We start from the raw sequence: 22,629 nt of genomic DNA on the forward strand, positions 1-22,629 counted from the left end.
GAATGTTTCACTTCTAATACTAGAATCTTTATCTTAACATGTTTTTCTTCCCTTTATTTTTTCTACTTTTTATTAGACACAAGCATGGAAAATATCAAAAAAAAAAAAAAAAAAAAAAAAAAAAAAAAATGCTTCTAATCTTATCACTTGGACAGGGGTGGAATAAAAGGAATAAAAAAATTGGAAACTTATGATTTAAAAGATTAATCTAATATGTTTTAATGCATCATACACAGAACTAGAGCTAGAGCTGATGCAATCTCTGTGGATCCTAAATTTTGCTGCCTAGTGCCTTTCTAAATTCTGCTTCCAATGCCTGTTCTAAATTCTAAAAGTTTTGTCATTTCTAGGTTTTTTTGCTTGGTATGTCACTAAATTCTAAAAATTCTGCCACACCAACTCTGTAAACAACCCCTACCATATATTTTCCATATTTCTTCTGAATGTTCATATTATTAAAAGAAATAAAATTAGCAGCTTTTTCTATACATTCTAAATGCATTTTTTTTGGGGGGGGAATAGCAGAAATCCTTATTTAAATTCGAAAATTCTAAAATGGAAAGGAATCATGTTGAAGAAAAAAAATTATTCTTCAAAAATATGTACAGTTATTATTATGTAAATTACCCTGTTGATTATGATTTCAATTTTTACTACAATTTCCCATTTCTGTTTCCTCATATGATAGACTTATTGAGCCAGCTTAAATTACAATTAAATTGCATAGTCTTTGACCACTAAGTCCACATGCATCATGATATAATCTCTTTCTATACAAAATGAATGACCACTAGTCCACATTTTAAATTTGAATTTGACTGTTCTTGTTTAATTATATCACAATGAGCTGTAATTGATTTTTGTTAGCATCAGAACATGCCTTTATGTTTAAGTTCTTTTTTAAGAAAGAGGCTTATTTAAACCTTTGTCTGACGTTGTTGTTACTTTAAGACATGATTTGCTTCACGTCTGTCAGGGACTATTTAACTTCAAGTAAACCCTCATAGGTACATTGTGGAGAGGTTAAAAGTTGAGAGATAAGGCATGCAGAAACTAGTGAGAGCATTAGTTTGCATATTGAGGCAAATCTCTAATTATTGTTAGAAAAGTTGCTTAAAGAAAAGTAAATTGATATAAATTAGCCAAAATGTCTGGGAAGGCTTCAAATTAAAAAGACGTACAAAACACTTATGTTTTGTAGCATTTAATGTGTAATTATCCTAATATTGTTTAAGAATCAGTGTCATAAATTACATGTATTTTAAACTGTGGAATTTTATTAGATTGTGATTGTACTAGGGCTTTTTTTTAACAAATATTGTTAAAAAAATAAATAAAATTTAATAGTGCTCATGTAAATCCATAATGACTAAGGTTGTCTAACTACCTAATTTAATTATTTATAACTAACTGCTTATCCTTAAAAAATATCTCTGCATATTAAAGCGAGTTATTGCCTTTCATTAATACTCACTGTGGTCACAAGATAAAACACAAAAATGTAAAAAGTCAAGTAAAACTTATTCTTTGCATCTAAGTGAGACTTAAAAGAATACAAAACAACTTATCTCTGGTGCTTTTAATTGTTTATTGGAACCTTAAAGTATAGCTTCGTGTAGAGTTCCAGGGGTTACAACCCCTGGAACTCTACACGAAGCTACAACACTAGCTGCGTCAGACAGAACTCAACTAACTTTCAAAACTTGCCAACCGTGCCTACATAAGGCCTTTCAGGTTTCTTCCATTCAGCAGGTCTCTCTGTAGGCAAGCAGCAGAAGTGACAACATTCAGTCTTTTGTTATGAATCATGTTGATTATGATCTTACTTCTCATTTTAACCTATGCCGCTTGACATAAAAATTTACCTGTTATTTACTAAACCTCTATACTTTGCAATAATATGACAAAAATGAGCTAATAATAATAATACAGTCAAAAGTCATTAATTCGGACACCCATAATCCGGAATGATCTATAATCCGGACCTCAAACCTACAAACTTTCTGCGCATGTGTCGCATTCAAGCATGCGCACAGGCGTTTACGAGTGCGGGTAAGACCTTTACGGCTGCAAATATGTTTGTGCACATACGCGTTTAATGTGTAACGGATGGTATAAGCTAAGCTAAAATTATTTAATTCAGTTAATGTTGCAGATTGCGTTGTTCCTTTTAATCTTCAAATTGGATCTGGCTTATTATTTTTTGCAGACTGTTAGAGCAATTTCATAAAAGTAAGCTTGAACTTTCGATTATGTCAAATAGAATTTCCGATATATATTTACTAATATATATCTACAAAGCGAAAGTATGTTTCAAAATCCGAAATCTGTTTATCAATTTCACGCTGCATATTGGAAGTTGATCTGTCAGCACTATCCTTATCTTCAGGGCAGATGTTTTTATTTTATTTGGCTTATAATTCCTTACTAAGTGTAGTATTTCATCTCTATGTACTCCGTCTTTGATATGATTTAAATCAAGTTCCTCGTCATTATAATTCACTTCCGATAGTGAAGAAAGTGACCCAGAGGTTATTGAAAACGAAAACATTTCGATTGACAATTTAGTCGGTATTCTCAACACAGCAATTATAGGACTTAAACAGCGGAACTTTGTAACTAAACAAGAAATTATGTCTGTTTAATAGAATTAAAGAGAAAGTATTATCACATGAAACGAAGCAACTTACATTGAAAGAAATGTTTAATAAAGTTAAACAAATAAATATTAAGCTTTTTCTTTTTGTAAATTTTGATACCCTTTAGATCATAATTGTTCTTTATTTCATAAATTATGGTTTCATATTTTTAATTGTGTAATTTCTGCATGCCATCTTACCAGATTTAAACTGATGATCTATAATCTGGAAAAATTGATAACCCGGAATCGCCGAAGTCCCGACGAGTCCGGATTAACGACTTTTGACTGTAATAATAATAATAATAATAATAAAACCACATAAAGCTAACTGTTAATAAAACTAACTGTTAATACAGCTAACTGTTAATAAAACATAAATAAAATGTCACTTATCTTCTTTCAAATATTTCCAACTATTATGAGTGTAAGATATTTAATGCTACTTGATAAATTTCATAAAGTTTATTTTATTCTCAAACTTATCAATAATTATGTTAATTAATTCATTTTTAATAATAATGCATTCTACTTACAGATATAGTTTATTTACCAGTGCAGGATTTACGTATAACCTATACAAGCTATAGCTTAGGGCCTCAGAAAGTTAAAATATAGTATAATAGACTCAAAAATGGCCCCATACCTTGAATAGCGTAGGGCCTTAAGTCTGGCTCTGGGTATTACAAAAGTGAAATTCAGGCGTAGATAATAATTTTAATTGAATTTATTCAGTTCCAATTTGCTTATAGGTCCTTAATTTTTTTCATTAATGGTCCTTAAAAGTACTTAATTTCTGTATGCAGAAATGTGTACGAACCCTGTATTTTAACGTTGGGATGATTCAAATTTTGTGGGTGACATGTAGCATTATCTAATAGTAATAGCGGCTTGAAGCTCAAATATTTGTGCCTTAAATAATATTCAATGTCTTGCACAAAAAATTTAAATCCAATCTTTAAATAAATATGCAGTTACTCTGTAGAGACATTAGGTATTTTTTTGAAAGAAAGAGATGTGAAAAATGAGCAATGCCCTCGCCGGGACTTGAACCTCGGACCTCTCAAATACGTGTCGAGCATGCTGACCAGTACACTACGAAGGCGGGAGCAATACCTTATAACTCAAGCTCTTGGATTTGCTTTCCAATATATTGAGACAGTATTTTTATTTACGCCTTTAAATGCACAAGGATTTCAAAATCTCTAAACTAACAAGTGTTTTGTCATAAAGTCCCCCAACGTGTTACTGCTCAAAAGTAATGTTAGATGATCCTTAGATACTTTAAATCTGGGTACAGTTTTTTCTTTTTTTGATATAAAGGTTCTACTGGGCATTTATTTACACGACAGCCCAGTTTCATCAGCATTGCAAGTTTGTTCTGCTGTGTATCCCTGTTCTTCTATAGCATTTTGAATGTTTTCGGGAAGCGTCCTAGCAGCTTCATAATCAGTCAGTGCAGATTCTTCTTGAATTCTTACGCTGTGAATGACAAAGCACATTTTGAAATTTTTGAACCAACCTTTACTTGCCACAAAATCTGGGTTAACAGAGGATTCTCCATGTTCTTTAAGGTGCTTGCAAATTTTGAGCGCTTTTTGTTTAATGATATTACCATTCAATGGAATTCTTCTTTGACAACTATCATAAATCCAAATGCTGACTGCTTTTTCCATCTTCTCAATTATTGGCGCCCGGGGGATGGCAAGCTGCCGGTTTTGTGTATGTCGAACATCCTGCAGCAACATGTACTTATTTCTTTTTCATTTTTCTTAATACTCCAGACTTTTGCTTTTTTTAATTAAGACTTTTTCCAGTGTGAGATGCCTTTTCTCCTTTTAAAAGACTATTTAAGATTTGTATCTTTACTTGGAAAGAAATAAACTTTCTCTTAAAAGTTGTGTTTTTATCTTTATCGGACATATTTTGGGACTGAAACTTAATGTTTTAATGCAAAAACGTTGTCCTTTAACACATCGTAGCTCCACGCAGACTGATAACCAGCGGCATGAGACACTTTTGTTTTTCAGGCCACATAGATGAGGATTCGAATTTTGGAAGCCGAACGTTCAGGTTTTAAATTTTGGAGTTCTTATTCTGAGCTCATGTTGTTCATCTTCTGCGATAGTGAGGCTTCTTCATTGTTACCTGGGGTCTGTGTCCATATGGACTGTGTATTGTTTGTATCGTGCTTTACGTTGACGGCCATGGAAGGAAACGATTTTCCCTTGATATTGGTTAAAAATTTAAGGATCAGTTTCCACCATGTGGCTCGTCTCCCTGAAGATTTTTGTTCTTATGTGAACCAGATCTTGGAAGACATCTGGCAGAACTGAAACAAGCTGAAACAAGGGTTCTTATGTGTTAACATTTAAAAGACTGAAACGTTTGGAAAGGTTTACTTAAAAGGATGAGAAGTGGGAGTGTTACTTCCATCCCTTCAATTGCTATTTCAATGTGAAACTACTACTCTTTTGAAACCTTTTTACTTCCTTGTACGAAGTAAAAAGGAAGTCTTGTAATCGCGAAAAGTTTCAGGCAGCATATTTCAACAAAAATATCCATTTTGACCACTTTCGAATGCAATTTAACTATGTTTTTGCGTGATACCTGTACGTAACGATAGAATAAAAGACTCTTTTCCTCCAAAAAATATATAAAACTGCTTTAAAATGAATTCTGAAGAGAATTTTTCGTGGTATCTGTACGAAGGTATGTACGTACGTATCTCACATAACTCAAAAACAAGTAGCCTCAGAACATTGAAATTTTGTATATAGGACTACTATAACATGTAGATGTGCACCTTGTATTTTGGTTGCAGACGGCCACGCCAAACATATATAAATATATTTATATATATATATATCCACTCTGTTACCCGGCTCAGTGATCTCAGTTTCTTTACTCTTATATGTTTGTAAATTGTATATTTTTTGCTTTAGAAATGATTGAATTATGTTGTTTGTATCTTCCGGTTAAGGTTTTTATGCCTTTAGTAAATCTGTATGGAATATGTTTAGAATTATCAACAATTTTAAAGTTGTTTAAGTCCCACTAAGCCTAATAATGTTTTGATGGCGGCCATTGATGTTTACATTTGAAACAGCAGAATAGTGAATTTGTTGCCAATCTAGAGAAATTTAGCTTCTCAACAACAAAGATAATGCCTTCATTTATTATTGCGAATTAAATCATGCTTAATCCTTTCTGGAATTTTTTCAAGGAAATAAGTGTTTAAGATTTACTTCGTAATTTTTAATACAGATATTTTGACTTTTTATGTATTTTTGTCTTGTTGCGAAGTGAAAACTGAATTAATTGAATGAGATAGACTCAATCGTCTGTGAAAAACTGTTTCTTGTTTGTTTTGTTTTCTTAAATTCTTTTATACATTGTTCAAGCTTTATTTTAGTATTTGAATAGAACATGTGGCAACGATTAGATAATTCTTTAAATTATATAAATTTTGTGCTATAACTCAGAAGAGTTATAAACTTAGTCTCGTTACAAAAAGAGTTATTCATCTATTAGCTATCTGCCCGATTTTACTGTATGCTTCTCCAGCGTGGGCTGCAACTGCAAGAACTCATCGCGAAAATATACAAAGAATTCAAAACAAGGCCTTCCGAATAATTACAAATGCGCCTTGGTTCGTACGAAATGGCACTCTTCACAATGACTTTAAAAATTAAACCCACGGATTCTGAAATTCTAAAAGTTTCTCATAACTTTTTTATGAAATGTGACAGTCATCCTAAGAATATCATCAAAAAACTAGGAAATTATGATTTCATAATTGAACAACGCCACAAGATACCCCGCACTATTCACCATAATGGTCGGTGGTAATGTATATATTTTCGTTTTCTTATTTAGCCAAGATTTTACTTCATTTTCTTTACTTATAGATTTACTTATCAAATTACAAAGCGCTATGGACTTTGTTCCTGCCAAAGTAGGTAGACTTTGTGTGTAAATAGTTTTTACTCTTGTGAAACGTTTCAATGTACTGCAAATTGTGTTTTTCATCATTTTACTTACGAATTATTGCTTATCAGAAGAACAATTTTTATGAAATTTTAAAAATGCCTTACAATACATCCTGCAAGAGATGACGCAACCAGAGCTCCAGTCAAATAAAGTGCTTTTGATCCCTACTAATAGATGGTGCCACACGAGCACCTCATTTGTTCAAAGTTTGCTTATTCTATGGACGGCGGCACAGGAGCCTCTGTCGCTAGTAGTAATCTCCGAGTTTTAGCACAGCATGTGTACAAGTAATTCCATATTATTGAATACAACTTACTCGATTCTTCAAGCATTTAAAAGTCAAGTATCATATATTGGTAAAGGCCATTAATGGTCGATTGCCTCTTACTAAGTGATAAGACATAGACAGAAGAGTTATAATACTGTTAAGTGAACCTAGCTCCAGAGTGTCGCTATGGTAAACAAATAGAGTGAATTTTAAAGAATGCATTATTCTATTGTGGTTTATGTGCTGTCGGCGAAGTAGATTTAATTCAATCCAGTAAGTTTAAACGAAATGCAAGAAAAAATGTGTATAATTTAATATTCTGTACAAGGAAGTCATGTGGTGTACACATCAGATTTTTTTAGGGTGTTGCCTTTGTAAATTTTCTTAATTAATCTTTGTTAATTTGTTCGTTTTATAAATAACAGACTAGGACGAAGGCACGAAGGTCATCGGGCGAATGGCAGGGAAGATTTGTTGGACAATGACTATCCTCACACCTTGAAGGGTGAGAGTTTTGCCAACCCCCCCTTTTTTTTCGAGACCCTGCAAATCTGACCTATTGGCCTATATTTCGTCTGCTGTTTTCAAAGTGGACTATGTTGGTCCTTTGCTCAGTATGAAAAAATGTTGTGCGGAGTTCGTTAAATTTCTTGAGATTGCTTGGGCAATTTTTTTATCATGTTAGAACAAAACCATGTTATAGGATGCCATGTTGTGGGAGGGTTCTTGCAATTTATGATTCGTGCTGTAGCAAAACTGTGTTGTAGGAGGGCTACCTGTACATTTAATTAAATAATAAACAAAGGTGTAAAAATGGTATTTATTTACTTTTGTTATGTAGTGGCTTGCGTGTTATCCGACTAGATCTTATGAAATTTAAACTTCTAGATCTTATACAATTTAAGTTAGACAGGTGTTGCCTGAGAAAAAGTGCATTTTAAAAGAAAAATGCTAAAAAAATGCAAGTCTCATTCAGATTACTTAACTTTTTAAAGCCAGTGATACAAATGTTTTACTGGGAAAATTATTTCTCTTAACGCTGGCTGCGGTATAACTGTCATACCAGCATTCCCTTCCCCATTTTAGATCAATCTCTGGGTTGTCCACTGTCACTGTTCAGAGTATCTCTGGTTACACATTGTTTCCCATTTCTTTAAGCTTGGCTGCATTTTGGCAAAAACCGCAGGTTTCATCTCCCACCAATATACTTGAAAATCAAATGGAAGCTATCTCTTTCTTATACTTTTAGAACACTGTTTCATTATTTTATAGTGCTAAATTTTTCCTTGCACTATTTAATTCATATAATGGCACCTCGTTTCGAAGGTCTTAGTCAGAACGACAAGTTGAGAGATTTAGGAAAGGAAAATTTTGCTGATATTGATTCTGACTATTCAGGTGCAGAAGGAATATGTTTTGATTAGTCTTTTAAAAAAGATAGACTTTAAAGGTAATGTTCATAATTAATTTGAATAGAGACAGACAAATGAGCATGACAAAGCTGAGGTTAACCCCCCCCCCCCCCAAAAAAAAAAAAGAAGAAACATTGGGAAAAGAAATTATGTTGAGAAGATCCTAGTGTAAAGAAATACACAACATTGAATTTTTCACATTTAAATACTTTGTTTGAGGTACCAGCGAATGAACCAGCTGTATGATCTTTTTTATGGTTTTCCCTCAAAATGTGAACGGGAGGTAGTTCTTCCGAGTCCTCCGTAAAAGTTCGCTCTGTTTAACAATAACCCCTATATTGTACTTTGCCTTAATCAAATAATCCAACTGATCTTTAAGCTTTTACCCTCAGGCCAGTGAATATTGTATTTAATTACATAACAGCCAGTTGCTATGCAAATAAGACATTTGACAATTTCATTTGATAACAGGTAGTTTGATTAGATTCCAATACAAGTGCATGAACAGACTTCATAGGCTTTTCCCCCCATGTGATTACGTGATTATAACTATCTTTCTCACCAAAAGTCCTTGATGAAGGTGAAGGTTACATTAATTAGTTAAGAGAAGGAACTCAAGGTCCTAGCTCTGTGGGGAGAGATGCCATGATAGAAGATTTCCTAAAGGAAACTGGCCCATATTCATGGTATACCCAAAGAAAGCCACAAAACCTCCCATGATTGCCTGGATTTTAAAGTGGGTCGAACTGCGAGTTTTAATGTTATTGCTTTCCCCTTGGTGGCTATACCTCTCCACAAAGGGATCCCTATTTTTAGGTAACTAGTCCTAGCCTGCTTTATCAAAATCAACTAAGCAACATGCATTCCATTGTTACAAAGAACCAAATTTTTTTTATATGGCTAACATTCGGCGCATATGCATATAAATTGATGTTAGGATTCAAACTTCAGCTATTTTGCACGCACATTAAGATTACCGGATTTAGTGTTTTTAAAGCTCCTTTTACAAAGTAAATAAAACTACTTTTATCATTTAGGTTTCATTTCGTACTTGAGCCTTATGTATGATAAAATGTTATTTTGTCCCTTTTAGTGGAGTGCATAAAACCATTAAGAACTGTTAATTTTATTTGAAACCGTTAAGAACTGTTAACTTCGTATTAGTTATTTACTATACCTACGTTTATTTCTTGCGCATGCTTCAAACTAATCCGAGTCCTAAATAAATAAACTCCCACATATACTTATGGCTCTATCTAGGACCGGCGCTAAATACTGCCTGGTGCAGTCTCTACGGGTCTTAAATTCTGCTACAAAGCGCCTTTCTAAGATCTAAATTTTCACCGCACCTAAACTTTGCATCCCAGTGATTTCCCTAAATTATAAAAAACTTTCCACCCCTTAATTTTGCCGCTCGGTGCTCTCCCAAATTGTAAAAATTTCGTCTTCCCTAAATTCTGCCGTCCAAAGCCAACATATTCTGCCACTGCTTCTGGGTTTATGGTGAATAAATAACATGTCAGTTATTTTTAATTAAAATAGCACTAAATGTAATCTTTTGGCCTATGAGTTTCATTAAAAAAATCTATTTTTAGCATATAAAAAGAAATTTTTGTTGAATTTTTCCTCGTCAACATTTCTTAGAGCATTTAAAAATCTATAATCATTGCCAAGTGTAATGTTAGCACAAAAAGTTGTCATACTCTTGTTAATCAATTACTAATATAAAAAAAGTTTAGACATCACTGCATGAGTTATTACTGCAGCTGTCATGTATTTATAAACATGCAGTGATGAAAGCAAAATATAATAAATAATGACTCGCCAGGTCGTGGTCAAGGATATAAAATAGGTGAATGTTTCGGCAAGCGCGGTAAAGGGAACGGAACATTTGAGATGTATGCCAAGCAGATACTCAGCTACGGAGTCAAATTATTAATCTCACAAATTCATGCTTACATGAGTTTTTTTTTCCATAACGAGGTAGTTTATTTAGTGCCTAAGTGAAATTAAGAATCGGAATTTTTAAATGAAAATCTCCACGTTATAATATGGAAAGAAAAATCAAATGCGCATGCGTAAAGCATACAAAAAAAGGGGGGAGGGGCGAAATTTGTGTCCGTGAGGTCCCGGATTCTGGATTTTGGACTTTGTACTGTATTAGATTTATGTATAGAATTGTTTTAATACAGTCAAAAGTCTTTAATCTGGACTCATCGGGACTTTGGCGATTCCGGATTATCGATTTTTCCGGATTATAGATCATCAGTTTAAATCTGGTAAGATGATAGCATGCAGAAATTATAAAATTAAAAATATGAAACCGTAATTTATGAAATAAAGAGCAATTATAATCTAAAAGGTATTAAAATTTACAAAAAAAGAAGCTTAATATTTATTTATTTACTTTATTAAACATTTCTTTCAACGCGCGCATGCGTACCTTACGCATAGCCGAAATTAGAAAATTGCAACCAGAAAACTATTTGATTTGTATTCATGATATTTATAATGACGAGGAATTTGATTTAAATCATATCAAAGATGGAGTACATTGAGATTAAATACTACATTTAGTAAGGAATTGTAAGCCGAATAAAATAAAAACATCTGCCCTGAAGATAACGATAGTGTTGACAGATCAACTTCCAGTTCATTGCGCGCCGCGATGCCCCCCCCCGCGCACAGAGCAGCGTGAAATTGATAAACAGATTTCAGAATGGTTAGATAAACAAAGGATATACCTTTATCCATTTTTTGTAGCAATTCATTTTTTGTTTGATGGACATCGAGTCATACTTTCGTTTTCTAGATCCTTTGGGAGCTCCAGCATCGGAAATTCTATTTGACATAATCGAAAGTTCAAGCTTACTTTTATAAAATTGCTCTTACAGTCTGCAAAAAATAATAAGCCGGATCCAATTCGAAGATTAAGGAACAATGCAATCATCAACATTAACTGAAATAGATAATTAGATAATTTTAGCTTATACCGTCCATTATACATTAAACGGCACGCGAAAACGTATTCTGCGCTTGTGCAGACGCATATGCGCAGTCGTAAATGTCTTGCGCGCACGCATAAAACACCTATGAGCATGCGTCAATGCGGCGCATGTGCAGAAAGATTTTAGCTTTGAGGTCCGGATTATGGGTGACCGAATTAACGACTTTTGACTGTATAGATGTTTTAACAACAATAACAAAAAAAAAAAAAAAAAAAAAAAAAAAAACGGATTTTTTCCTGAAATGACACATAAAATCTTTTCCATATTTTGATTCTTCAGATCAAATTATGTCAAACTGCCAAGTTTGTAAAAATTGCATTTTTTAAAAAATTAGCTCTAAAAATTAGCTCCCCAGATTTGATTGAATTTTCTAATATCTCTTTTTTTATTATACTTATTTGAATTTTCCTTTCACATTTCAAAATTTGGGTTCATTCCAAATAAAATTTGCCCATTTTTTTGTCTTATTTTTAAAATTGGTATTTTTAAGTAGTTTTTATAATTTTTTCGAAAAAAAATTGGAATTATAGCCTATAAAATTTTTAACATCATCCTAAATTAGATGTAGTTCTAGGCACACCTGCAGAAAATTAGTTTTTTATTCAAAATTTCCTAAGGTATATATGAATTTACATAATGGCACATTCTGAAATTTGGCATGTTTGTTAAAAGCGATAATAATGCCAAATGTGTTTATGCACTTTTTTAAAATTATTTGAAAGCATGATTGATGACTTTTTTCCACTTGTCTACAATGCAAAAAGGAAAAGGGAAACAGGTTGCTATAAATTAAGGAGTTCGCCATGTGAATTATTCTTGGCACAAACGTGAAAAAGATGCACCAAAATAAATTTCTTAATTTCTACATAAATTTCATGCTCCAAATTTTATAAAATTTGAGGCATAATATCTAAATTTGAGGCATAATTGAGGCATCTAGGCATAATTTGTGTCGAGAATCGAAATATGGAAAAAACATTGGCATGTCATTTCAGAAAAAGTCAGATTTTGTGTCAAAATACCTGTTTTAAAACAATGCTACGTATAAATCTAACATATATCCTAAATCAGCCTTTCGAGACATGAAAAAGGCAATCTGAATTCCGTCAGTCGGCCCAGTAAAATGGGAGATATAGAGCTGCTCCCGTTCGACTGGGCCGACTGACGCCTGGGCCCCTTCTACTGGGCTGCCTTTTTTTTCGCAGTGAACATCCATCTCATTTAAAATCAAGCAGCATTCAAGCTTTGGATATAACAACGGTTTTAGATGAAATTGTGCCTACGAAAGAAAATTTACATATAATTTCTTCTTTGTAAACGTTTAAAACTGTTCTGAAAAATATTTTTGATGAATTTGTATTTTCTAAAATTTTAAATCATGTATTAAAATTCTCTTTAGCAAATATTAAAATGAAGCTTAAGAATGCTCTCTCTCTATGGGCATCATTAAAATGCAAAGATTTAAGAAATTATCTTATCAGACTTGACTTTACACTGCAGGTATAAAATGGATTGCATGTATAAGTCGGAGATTTTTCTTCCCAGTTAATGTAAACAAAAACCAATTTTACAAAGAAAATTCTCTTTAAAGATATAGCCTTTGGCTTATAGTCCAATGTAATATTTATGAAAGTTAAATAATCAAACACAACTTATGATTTTCTTATAATAACAATTATGGAAAAAAATAATTTAAACCTTTATTATTGCTATACGTTCATCTCAAAATCTAATAGTAATGAATTTTATTCTAATCGTCAAGTAGTAATGATCATCTTATTAATGAATTTATTATTATTTCATTAAATTATCCATTACTATTATTTTATTAATGAAAATAGATTATCAAAAATTGCATTTCAACCTGAAGACCTACAAAGCTAGTTTATATTTATTATATTTTGCAAAGTTCTGCTCTTGTTTCCTAATGTCTAATACAAAAATATGGAAATATAAGTGAAGTGTGAAAAAAAAGTTCATAAAATTTGCTAATTATTATAAAAAATTAATCAGAAATAATAAGTGTTGTATAAACATTACATACATTTTGCTCTAAATAAATAATACAGGTTAGTTTAAATTAAATCAAAACTTTAAAAAACCTCAAATTTAGCAACCTATTCTAGACTACTCAACACCATCCGACAAACATTTAAATTTTATTGCATCTATGGAGGGGACAAATGACCACTCTAGTGACTTTTCTGAGTAGGAAAAAGTCCAGGAATGGGAAAAATATTTTGGAATGTGCAAGTCTGAAGACTATACTACTAGAGTTTCTGCCTGGTTTTAGGAGGTTGATGATAAAAAAGGTATGAACCACATTAGGTTTCATATGTTTTCTATACAACTGCTCCAGTCAGTAAAGGGCTATCACAGATTTAGTAAAAATGATCAAATACTAAATACTTTGATTTACTAATATGTGTGCCAAATATGTATGCATAATACTTGCATGCAAAAAATTATTTTTTTAAATTTGCATTTTTCTCTAAAATTTCTCTTGAATAATTAAAGGCCTCTTTCATTGTTATTTAATCCAACTTCCACCTCCCTCCTGGTAAAATATTTGTAACTGTACTACATTAACTCTAGGACCATCTTATTACATGAGAAAATTTGTTTCTTCATCTTAATAAAATTTAAAAACAACCTCTGAAAGTGTCTTAATATTTCGGAGGACATTATACAAACATTAATACTGAATATCAGTTTCTTAAGTAATCATTTTCACAGAAGATTGAATTATTTGGAACCATTGGATAATCATCTTTGACAGATTTCATTATATTTAATTTCCATTTTAATCTCTTAAAACATATGGTGTTTTGCTCAACAAACTAATTTTTCTGTTCAGATTGGTGTATTTTCAATTTATGTTATTCCCCAATATTTTTCTTATTTCCATTTTAAAATTTTAATCTCTTGAAACATGTGCTAAAGTTTTAATCTCTTGAAACATGTGCTGTTTTGCCCAACAAACTAATTTTGCTGTTACTACTGGAATATTTTCAGTTTATATTCTCTCTCCAATGTTTTTTTTTTATCAAAAAAATATCCTTTCTTAAGAAAACATGCTCAGAGCTTACGCAAAAAAGTTTGTTTTTAGTTTAAAGTTTACATGAGCTCTGTGAATTAATACATCAAATTAGTTATTGCTGTAATTCATAATTCTGTTTAAAAATTTTGAAAAGAATTTTTTATAAAAATATTGAAAATTATATTATTGTTGTAAATATGGGAATGTTTGTTACACAGATAAATTTTTTTAATCATATGACCATACATGTGTTCCTTTTTTGGTGATTAATTTATTTTTTTTATCATACAGAAAATGCGCAAGGCAAATCTGAAGAACAAAAAATTAGAGCTGATTATGAGAAAAAGCTTTCTTCATTAAAAAATGATGTAAAGAATTTTGAATCTGCCAAAAAGCAACATGTGAATTATATGAAAACACCATCTAATTCAGATGCTCGACTGAAACGATTGAAACAGGAAGTAATAGAAATGAAGCAAGCAAAGGTATCAAAGTCGTGTTTTGAATGTTTAAATCTTATTGTAAAATAAACTTTTGCAATTAATTGGAAACTTTTAACTTTTACGTTTTAAATATAAAGTGCAATCTTTTAATGTAAATGTTAATATTACTTTTTTATATGATTTTTTTTTACGACGTTAAGACTCCAGAGAATAAGTAAAAATAAAATTTCAAAGGAATAGTTGTTATGTGTAGTAAATAAATAAAATAATAATAAATCCTTTTGTATGCTATGCGTTAAAGAAAATGCCAGCTGTAAAAGAATGCTCAAACTGCAGTTTTAGGTAGGAATACAGGCATAAAATTGATGTAATTTAATTTTCACCTATAGACCATGCTCCAACGATCCAAGTACAGAATAATCATTAAGAAATGGGACTTGCAACTTTATATATGTTGTTGAACTTGCTAATGAGATCAGTTCAGTAAATATCTGAATAATCTATTGGTATGTCTTGTGCCATGCAGTGTTTATTTGAGTCTAAATTCAAGTTTCTTTTGTAGGCGTAGGAGAAAATTCAACTAATGTACAGTTCTATCTATCAAATTCTCATATGGTGAGAGACAGGGCATCAGGCTGGCCAGGATAGCACTTACATACCTTATAAACCATTTAAACTGATCTAATATATATATATATAATTAGTTTTTATCTTGTTAAAAATTTATGTTTAAGTTGTTTTCCAGGTATGGTAGTCTATGTTCTGCATCAACATGGTGACATACTGTTAATCTGTTGTAATGCATACTTGAGTTGTTGTTTATACTGTTGTTTATACTAATAGCAATAAGCTGTGTGGCACTGTAAGACAGCAGAGGAATTTGCCAGATTTGCAGATGGTCATCATTATTGATGAGTCAGAAATGAGATTTTTTGCTGGACATTTTCCCATTCTGCACCTCATGGAACACAAATGCAATAATTGATGTTATTTAGTAGTGTTGATGATTGCTCACTCTTGAGCATAACTTTGATAATGCAGCACGTCTTAGCAACACGTCTGTTACAGCCATTTGATATTACATTGTCTGTGTTGATATATGATTATTGAAAACTTCCTGTAAACCACTTCACAAAATATTGTTGGCAATGGATTTTTTAACGTTTATTTTTTCCTTGGGATCATTGTCTCCGTACTCAGCTGATGGTTGTGATATCATGTCACCTTTTTTTCTTTAATGCAACATAAGGGTCACATCGCAGTATGGAGACCATTGATGAAAGCTCTTGTGAATGTACCTGTTTGCTGAAATTGCATACATTGGCAGTCTAAAGGCTTGGGAAAACTTTTTTGTTCTTCAAACATAATAACTGAAAAGACACACTCTTTTTATGACTGTGAGGATGTCTTCATGTGCTGGTTATCTGCTTAGATGCTTATGCACACAGTATATGATAAAACAGAAGTTATAATCATTTTTAAAACTTGCACGGAATATAATAATAATAATAATATATAATCATTTTAAAAACTTGCATGTATTGTATGTGCTGTGCAGTTTGCATGGTGCTGCATTAACAATTTCATGATGTGGCATTTTCTTTGTTGGGCAAACTAAATTCATAATTTTATGATAAAACTTTAAGTTAGATATTTTCAAAATGTTATACCACATTTTACTTACTTTCATAAATGTTGCATTTCTGCTGTAAGAAATATACTATTTCAATATATAGCATTGAAACTTGTCATCTTTAAATGATTCTTTAAATGATTTATCTTTAAAAACAAAATTCAGCTTTAGTTTGACATTTGAAATAAAATCACTGATATTCTGAAGTTGAAGACTGTGGGATATCAACTACCATTCAGTTCTACCTTCTTTCTGCCATTATTAAAGAATATCTGTTGCATATTTTTAAATTTCTATGCTAGTACTGTTTGTTAGACACATCTTGAAAAAAAAAAGGCCTAATGTTCTCACTCTGTTTTATGTAGGTTCAGTTGCTTTCAAAAATGAAAGAAGAAGCTAAAAAGTTCAGAGATGCTGAGCAAAAGAAAAATAAGGAAATAGCACAATTAAAAAGAGAAAAATTAAATAAGGAAACTCAGATTAGAAATCTTGAAGCAGAGAAAAAGCACAAAGATAATATTCTGAAGCGCAAGACAGAAGAGATTTTAAGCTTACGCAAAAAAGCAGTTCCAAAATATGTGTCTCCTAAAACTGCTGAACGGTGGAAACTAGGTATGTTTTTAAAATTAATGTTACTCATAGTTTTTACGATTTTCAAACTGATGTCTGATTTAATGAAATAATTTTTTTAGGCCAATTTTCCCTTAAGTCAGCTAAGCAAAAATGGCAGAATTTGGAGAAAAAGGTAATGCATGCATTTTCTAAAGAATATATTTTCCACTTATGATTTTGGCTGCTAAGTTATAAAATATGCCTTTTCTATGAAGCTTAATGTAGTTTTTAAACTAGGTGCTCATGTACAAGATCTGTTAAAAAAAGTTTCTGAATTTTTTTAGGGTGCTTAACATCTTATTCAGGCTTTTTATTTTCAAAATAGCCCTACTTATTTACTATATCATTGCCGTATCTTTAAGGAATCCTGTTATACTTTTTTGTGTCTTGCATATCCCTGCTTATTAATTTTCCTTAATGTCACGAATTCTGTTGAACCTTCATATTTTATAAATAAATTTTATTAATTTCAGAAATAACAAAAAGTGAAATTGGGCTAGGTAGGTGAAAGGAAAGGCTGGATAAACATTCTTAGCTTCATTTTTACTTCCTTGTACGAAGTAAAAAGGAAGTATTATAATCGTGAAAAGTTTCAGGCAGCATATTTCAACGAAAATATCCATTTTGACCGCTATTGAATGCAATTTAACAATGTTTTTGCGTGATATCTGTACGTAAGGACAGAATAAAATACTCTTTCCCTTCAAAAAAATTATAAAACTGCTTTAAAATTAATTCTGAAGAGAATTTTTCGTGGTGTCTGTACGAACGTACGTACTTACATACGTATCTTGCATAACTCAAAAACGAGTAGCCTCAGAACGTTGAAATTTTGTATGTAGGACTGCTATAACATGTAGATGTGCACCTCGTATTTTGGTTGCAATTGGCCGCACCAAACGTATATAAATATATTTATAAATATATCCACTCTATTACCCGGCTCAGTGATCTCAGTTTCTTTACTCTTATATGTTTGTAAATTGTAAATTTTTTGCTTTAAAAATGATTGAATTATGTTGTTTTTATCTTCCGGTTAAGGATTTCATGCCTTTAGTAAATCTGTATGCAATATTAGAATTATCAGCAATTTTGTTTAATTGTTGATTTTGTTAAGTTGTTTAATTTTGTTTTGAGCAATTTTGTTAAGTTGTTTAATTGCTGCTAAGCCTGTTTTTAATGGCGGCCATTCATGTTTACATTTGAAACAGGAGACTAGTGGATTTGTTGCCAATCTAGAGAAACTTAGCTTCGCAACAACAAAGATAATGCATTCATTTATTATTGCCAATTAAATCATGCTTAATTCTTTCTGTAATTTCTTCGAGGAAATAAGCGTTTGAAATTTACTTCGTAATTTTTAATATAGATATTTTGAGTTTTTATGTATTTTTGCCTCCTTGTGAAGTGAGAACTGAATTATTTAAATGAGAAATACTCAATCGTCTGTGAAAAACTGTTTCTTTTTGTTTTGTTTGCTTAATTTCTTTTATACATAGTTCTAGCTTTATTATAGTATTTGAATAGAACACGTGGAAACGATTAGATAATTCTTTAAATGATACACATTTTATGCATTCTGAGTTATAATATGAATGAAATATAATACTGTTAAGTAAACCTAGCACCAGAGTGTCGCTATGGTAAACAAAGTGAATTTTAAAGAATGCATTTATTCTATTGTGGTTTATGCGCTGTCGGCAAAGTAGGTTTAATTCAATCTAATAAGTTTAAATAAAATACAAGAAAAAATGAGTATAATTTAATATTCCGTACAAGGAAGTCATGTGGTGTACACATCAGATTTTTTAAGAGAAGTTATGAAACTTGTACAGTAGCACTGCTGTCATACAAAAGCAAGGATTTATTTCTGTACCACATGGGCTTTTTCTATTGATATTTTGTCATAATTATTTCAGTGCTGTCAACTCAGATAACGAACATGCAATTTCATTAACTTAGACCATGTAAATATTAATTAATATGAGGCCATTCTATAACAGGTGGTTGATTGTCAACTATCTTTTAGTTACTTGTTACTTAATTAGTGTCAATATGCAGTTTTAATTTTAATAAACTGATGTATTTGCTTCCTGATAAAAGTTCAGAGTTTAATCGCCATTTGTACATTAATATTACTCTTATTGTTTATCCTTATAGTTGTTTATCAAGCTGATTTTTAAGTTACAAATATGTAATTTGTTTTAATGTAGTCTTACTGTAACATAATAATTAGATCTAAATAACTTTTCTATTTTCAGATTAATAAATTAGCATTAAACAAACAAAGTGTAGCAGCTATAGAAAAAGATATGAATCGTTGGTTAAAAGTAAGTAATATGTTATGCTGCAGTAAGCCTTTTAATCATGTTAATTCCTTGAGAGTTATCTCTAATACTCAAATGAATTTATGATTTATTTTGCAATGTTTTTGAAAAATAATTTTTTTTTGCTATAATAATCAAATATAGTTAATTTTGTGTTATAATCTGTTTTACTCCTATTTCAACCTTTTTGCTGTGATTCAGAAATATATCTTAGTGAATATACTGACTGTATAAGGTATTTCTCCCGCTCTCTTAGCATGCCTTCATGGTGTGATTGTCAGCACATTCAGCGCATACTCAAGAGATCTAAGATTTGACTCCCGGTGAGAACATTGCTAATTTTTCATGTCTTCTGCTTTGAAATAATCTAATGTATCTACAGTGGCGCCTGAACTAAAAAAAGTGGTGGATGATGATTCTCCACACCTGGATTTGGCGACTAGGTCCCGTAGTCCCCATCGCCCTTTAAAAAAGGTAGTACATAATACCTCTTGGTACATAAGGTATTTCTCCTGCCTTCGTGTGTAATGGTCAGCACGCTCGATGCGTATTCAAGAGGTGTAAGGTTCGAGTCCTGGCAAGAGCATTGCTCATTTTTCATGTCTCCAGTATATATATATATATATATAATCTTAATGTCTCTACAACTGTAGTTTGAATGTACTGAGCTAAATAGCTGAAACAAAATAAAATCAGATGTATGTAAACAAAATTTAACAATGGTAAAGCACATATAAAAGAATAAAAACATTGAATTTTGGATCTTGTGGATATATCATCGATGCATGAAACACTTTGTTTGGAAAATAATAATTAAAAAAAATATTTTACGAATATCAAAGCACCAAAATGATGTTACAATAGAAGATCATACTGCAAGGAGAAATATTTATAGAGTAGAAACTAGTTTAAAAGTTTCCATATTCCTTTTTTGACGGTTATTTGATCTATTTCTTCTGGTATCAGAAACTTGCATTACTAGAATTCATCAACTGCAGCTTGGAATAAATAGCTGTGAAATTGTTGATGGAAATAATAACATGCACTTTTATGTCTTTTTTATTTGTTTTGGATTTAATTAAATAATTTTTCTTTTCATGAATCTTTATATATCATTTGAGCTACCATTCCTATGTTTTGCTAGATTTAACACCAATATTTATGTTTAAGGTTGGTGCCAGGTTGGGTAGCATTAATTAAAAAGCACTGTTTATATAAATATCTTAATTCTCCTCTCATTTTTGATAATAAGGATTTTGATTGCATTATGCAAACCGTGAAAACTTGATTAAATGTGTTCCCCCTCCCCCATAGTAGGAATTTTGATTGGATTACGAGGCAATAGAAACATTCATTGTTTGGTTTAATGTTTTTTCATTTAAATATAAGCTTAGTGTAGTTTTAAAATGATAAAACTGTGTTTTTATGTATTTAAGTCATTATAAATTCTAAAATATATTGCAGTATTGTGATAGTCTTTTAATTGAAACTTTCAAAATATAAAAATCTCATTATAGTTTAGACGGAAAAGCCTGAGAATATATATGTATGATTAATTCGTTCATAGGTGCCTAATTAAATAATTTAAGATATTCATCTGAAAAGAAATTGTCATTATGTTTGAAAAAATGAATGTGTAATTACAGTAAATTATTCATTAAGTTCATGGGAAAAATCAGAAATGTATTTCTTCCAGAAATTTGAGAAAATTACATTGTACTTGAATAATATTACCTTGAATAATAAAAAAATTGACAATATTAAAAAATGCATTGCCTGTGACACCAGAACATTGTAACTAAAGAATTGTAATAGGATTGAAATATGATGTAAAGGATTATTAATGTTAGTAAATATTTGTGCTGCTTAATGATTGTGTTTTAATACTTCAGTTATAATGAAAATGTAACATAGCATAATCATTGCCAGATTTTAAATAATTTGTATGAAAGCTCAATGTACATCTCAAAGCATAAATCAAATTTAGAATTCTTAAAACCACTTGTGGGTTTAAGCGTAGACAAGAATGTGACCAAAAGTTGCTGTAAGTTTAAGCAATTATTTGTTGTGTATATAAAAGCATGTAGTATTTTTTTTTTAAAACTGAAATTACAGTGGATATTTTAAATAACTCGGTGAATCTTCCGAAGAAGAATGGTCTCGAACTCATGGGCCAAATGCCTGAAAACAATTGATGAAGATATTTTTATATTAACAAAATGAAAAACTTTTACTAACAAAATAAAATATTTAAAATAAATTTTAAATGTTGTGTACTAAATATTCATCAAAGCATATGTTAACAACAATAATAATATTGCACAGTAAAAAAAATTCAGTAAATTCATATATATTTTCTATCTGAAATCTAAAGTTTGGTACATATAGATGTTTTTGTTGGTTACATTTTGTGATTTAAATATGTGGACAACTAAATAATAAATTTATTTCAAATAATTGTATATATTTAATTAATAATAAATTAACTTATTTGAGTTAAAGCTAAAAATTTAAAATTCTGAAAACTTTCAAAGTTTTCAGAGAAAATTTCCCAAGTGCTGCAAAACTTAAGAAAAAAATAATGACAGCCTATAGTCTATTTCTCTTATTTATTCAACTTTTCTTCGACACATAAATAAAAGTACATCTGTTTATATGTAAATAATTACAAACTTCTTTATTTCTTACCATAGTTTGATGTTTGATGGCATTTAAATTCTGATAAAGCTGCTTTGGAGAGAAATTCTTACAAATTATAAGATAAAGCTTTAAGTATATGTGGAAATTTACTTATTCAGGGCTCAGATTAGTTTGAAGCATGTGCATAAAATAAACTTAAGTGTAGTAAATAACTAATACAATTCAGGCTTAATTCAATATGTAATAGGAGCAAGACAAAATGTAGCGAAACAACTTAGCTTGTCGACAATTTTGTGATACTCAGCCAGTAATGTATAATGAATGCTGTTCAGCTAGGCTAAAATTATCTTATTATTATAAGACAATTATTATTATAAGACAATTATTATAAGACATTTCAATTTTATGTAGCAGACTGCGCTGCTCCCTGATCTTCAATTTGATCCAGCTTATTATTTTTTGCAGACTGTTATTATTACGGCAATTTTATAAAAACTAAGCTTTCGATTATGTTGAAAAGAGTTTCCAATTCTGGATTTGCCAAAGGACCTACAAAGCGAAACCATGTTTCAATGTCCATTAAAGAAAAAGTGGAATTGCTGCAGAGAAATGGAT

General features: G+C 31.0%; 1 protein-coding gene across 1 annotated transcript in view; it reads left to right on the top strand.

Annotated features, from left to right (window-relative positions):
* LOC118197042 (kinesin-like protein KIF21A) overlaps nt 1-22,629 on the top strand; it is a 250,282-nt gene that overhangs the window by 108,743 nt on the left and 118,910 nt on the right. The window contains exons 17-20 of the mRNA XM_085818558.1: nt 14,651-14,844; nt 16,801-17,047; nt 17,128-17,180; nt 19,309-19,377. Coding sequence (XP_085674684.1) covers nt 14,651-14,844; nt 16,801-17,047; nt 17,128-17,180; nt 19,309-19,377 — 563 coding nt within the window. The remainder of the gene's footprint in view (nt 1-14,650; nt 14,845-16,800; nt 17,048-17,127; nt 17,181-19,308; nt 19,378-22,629) is intronic.

This window comes from Stegodyphus dumicola, chromosome 6 (genome assembly GCF_044657685.1).
Source record: "Stegodyphus dumicola isolate Sdum_Otavi_A_Nest chromosome 6, ASM4465768v1".
Classification (NCBI taxonomy): Eukaryota; Metazoa; Arthropoda; class Arachnida; order Araneae; family Eresidae; genus Stegodyphus; species Stegodyphus dumicola.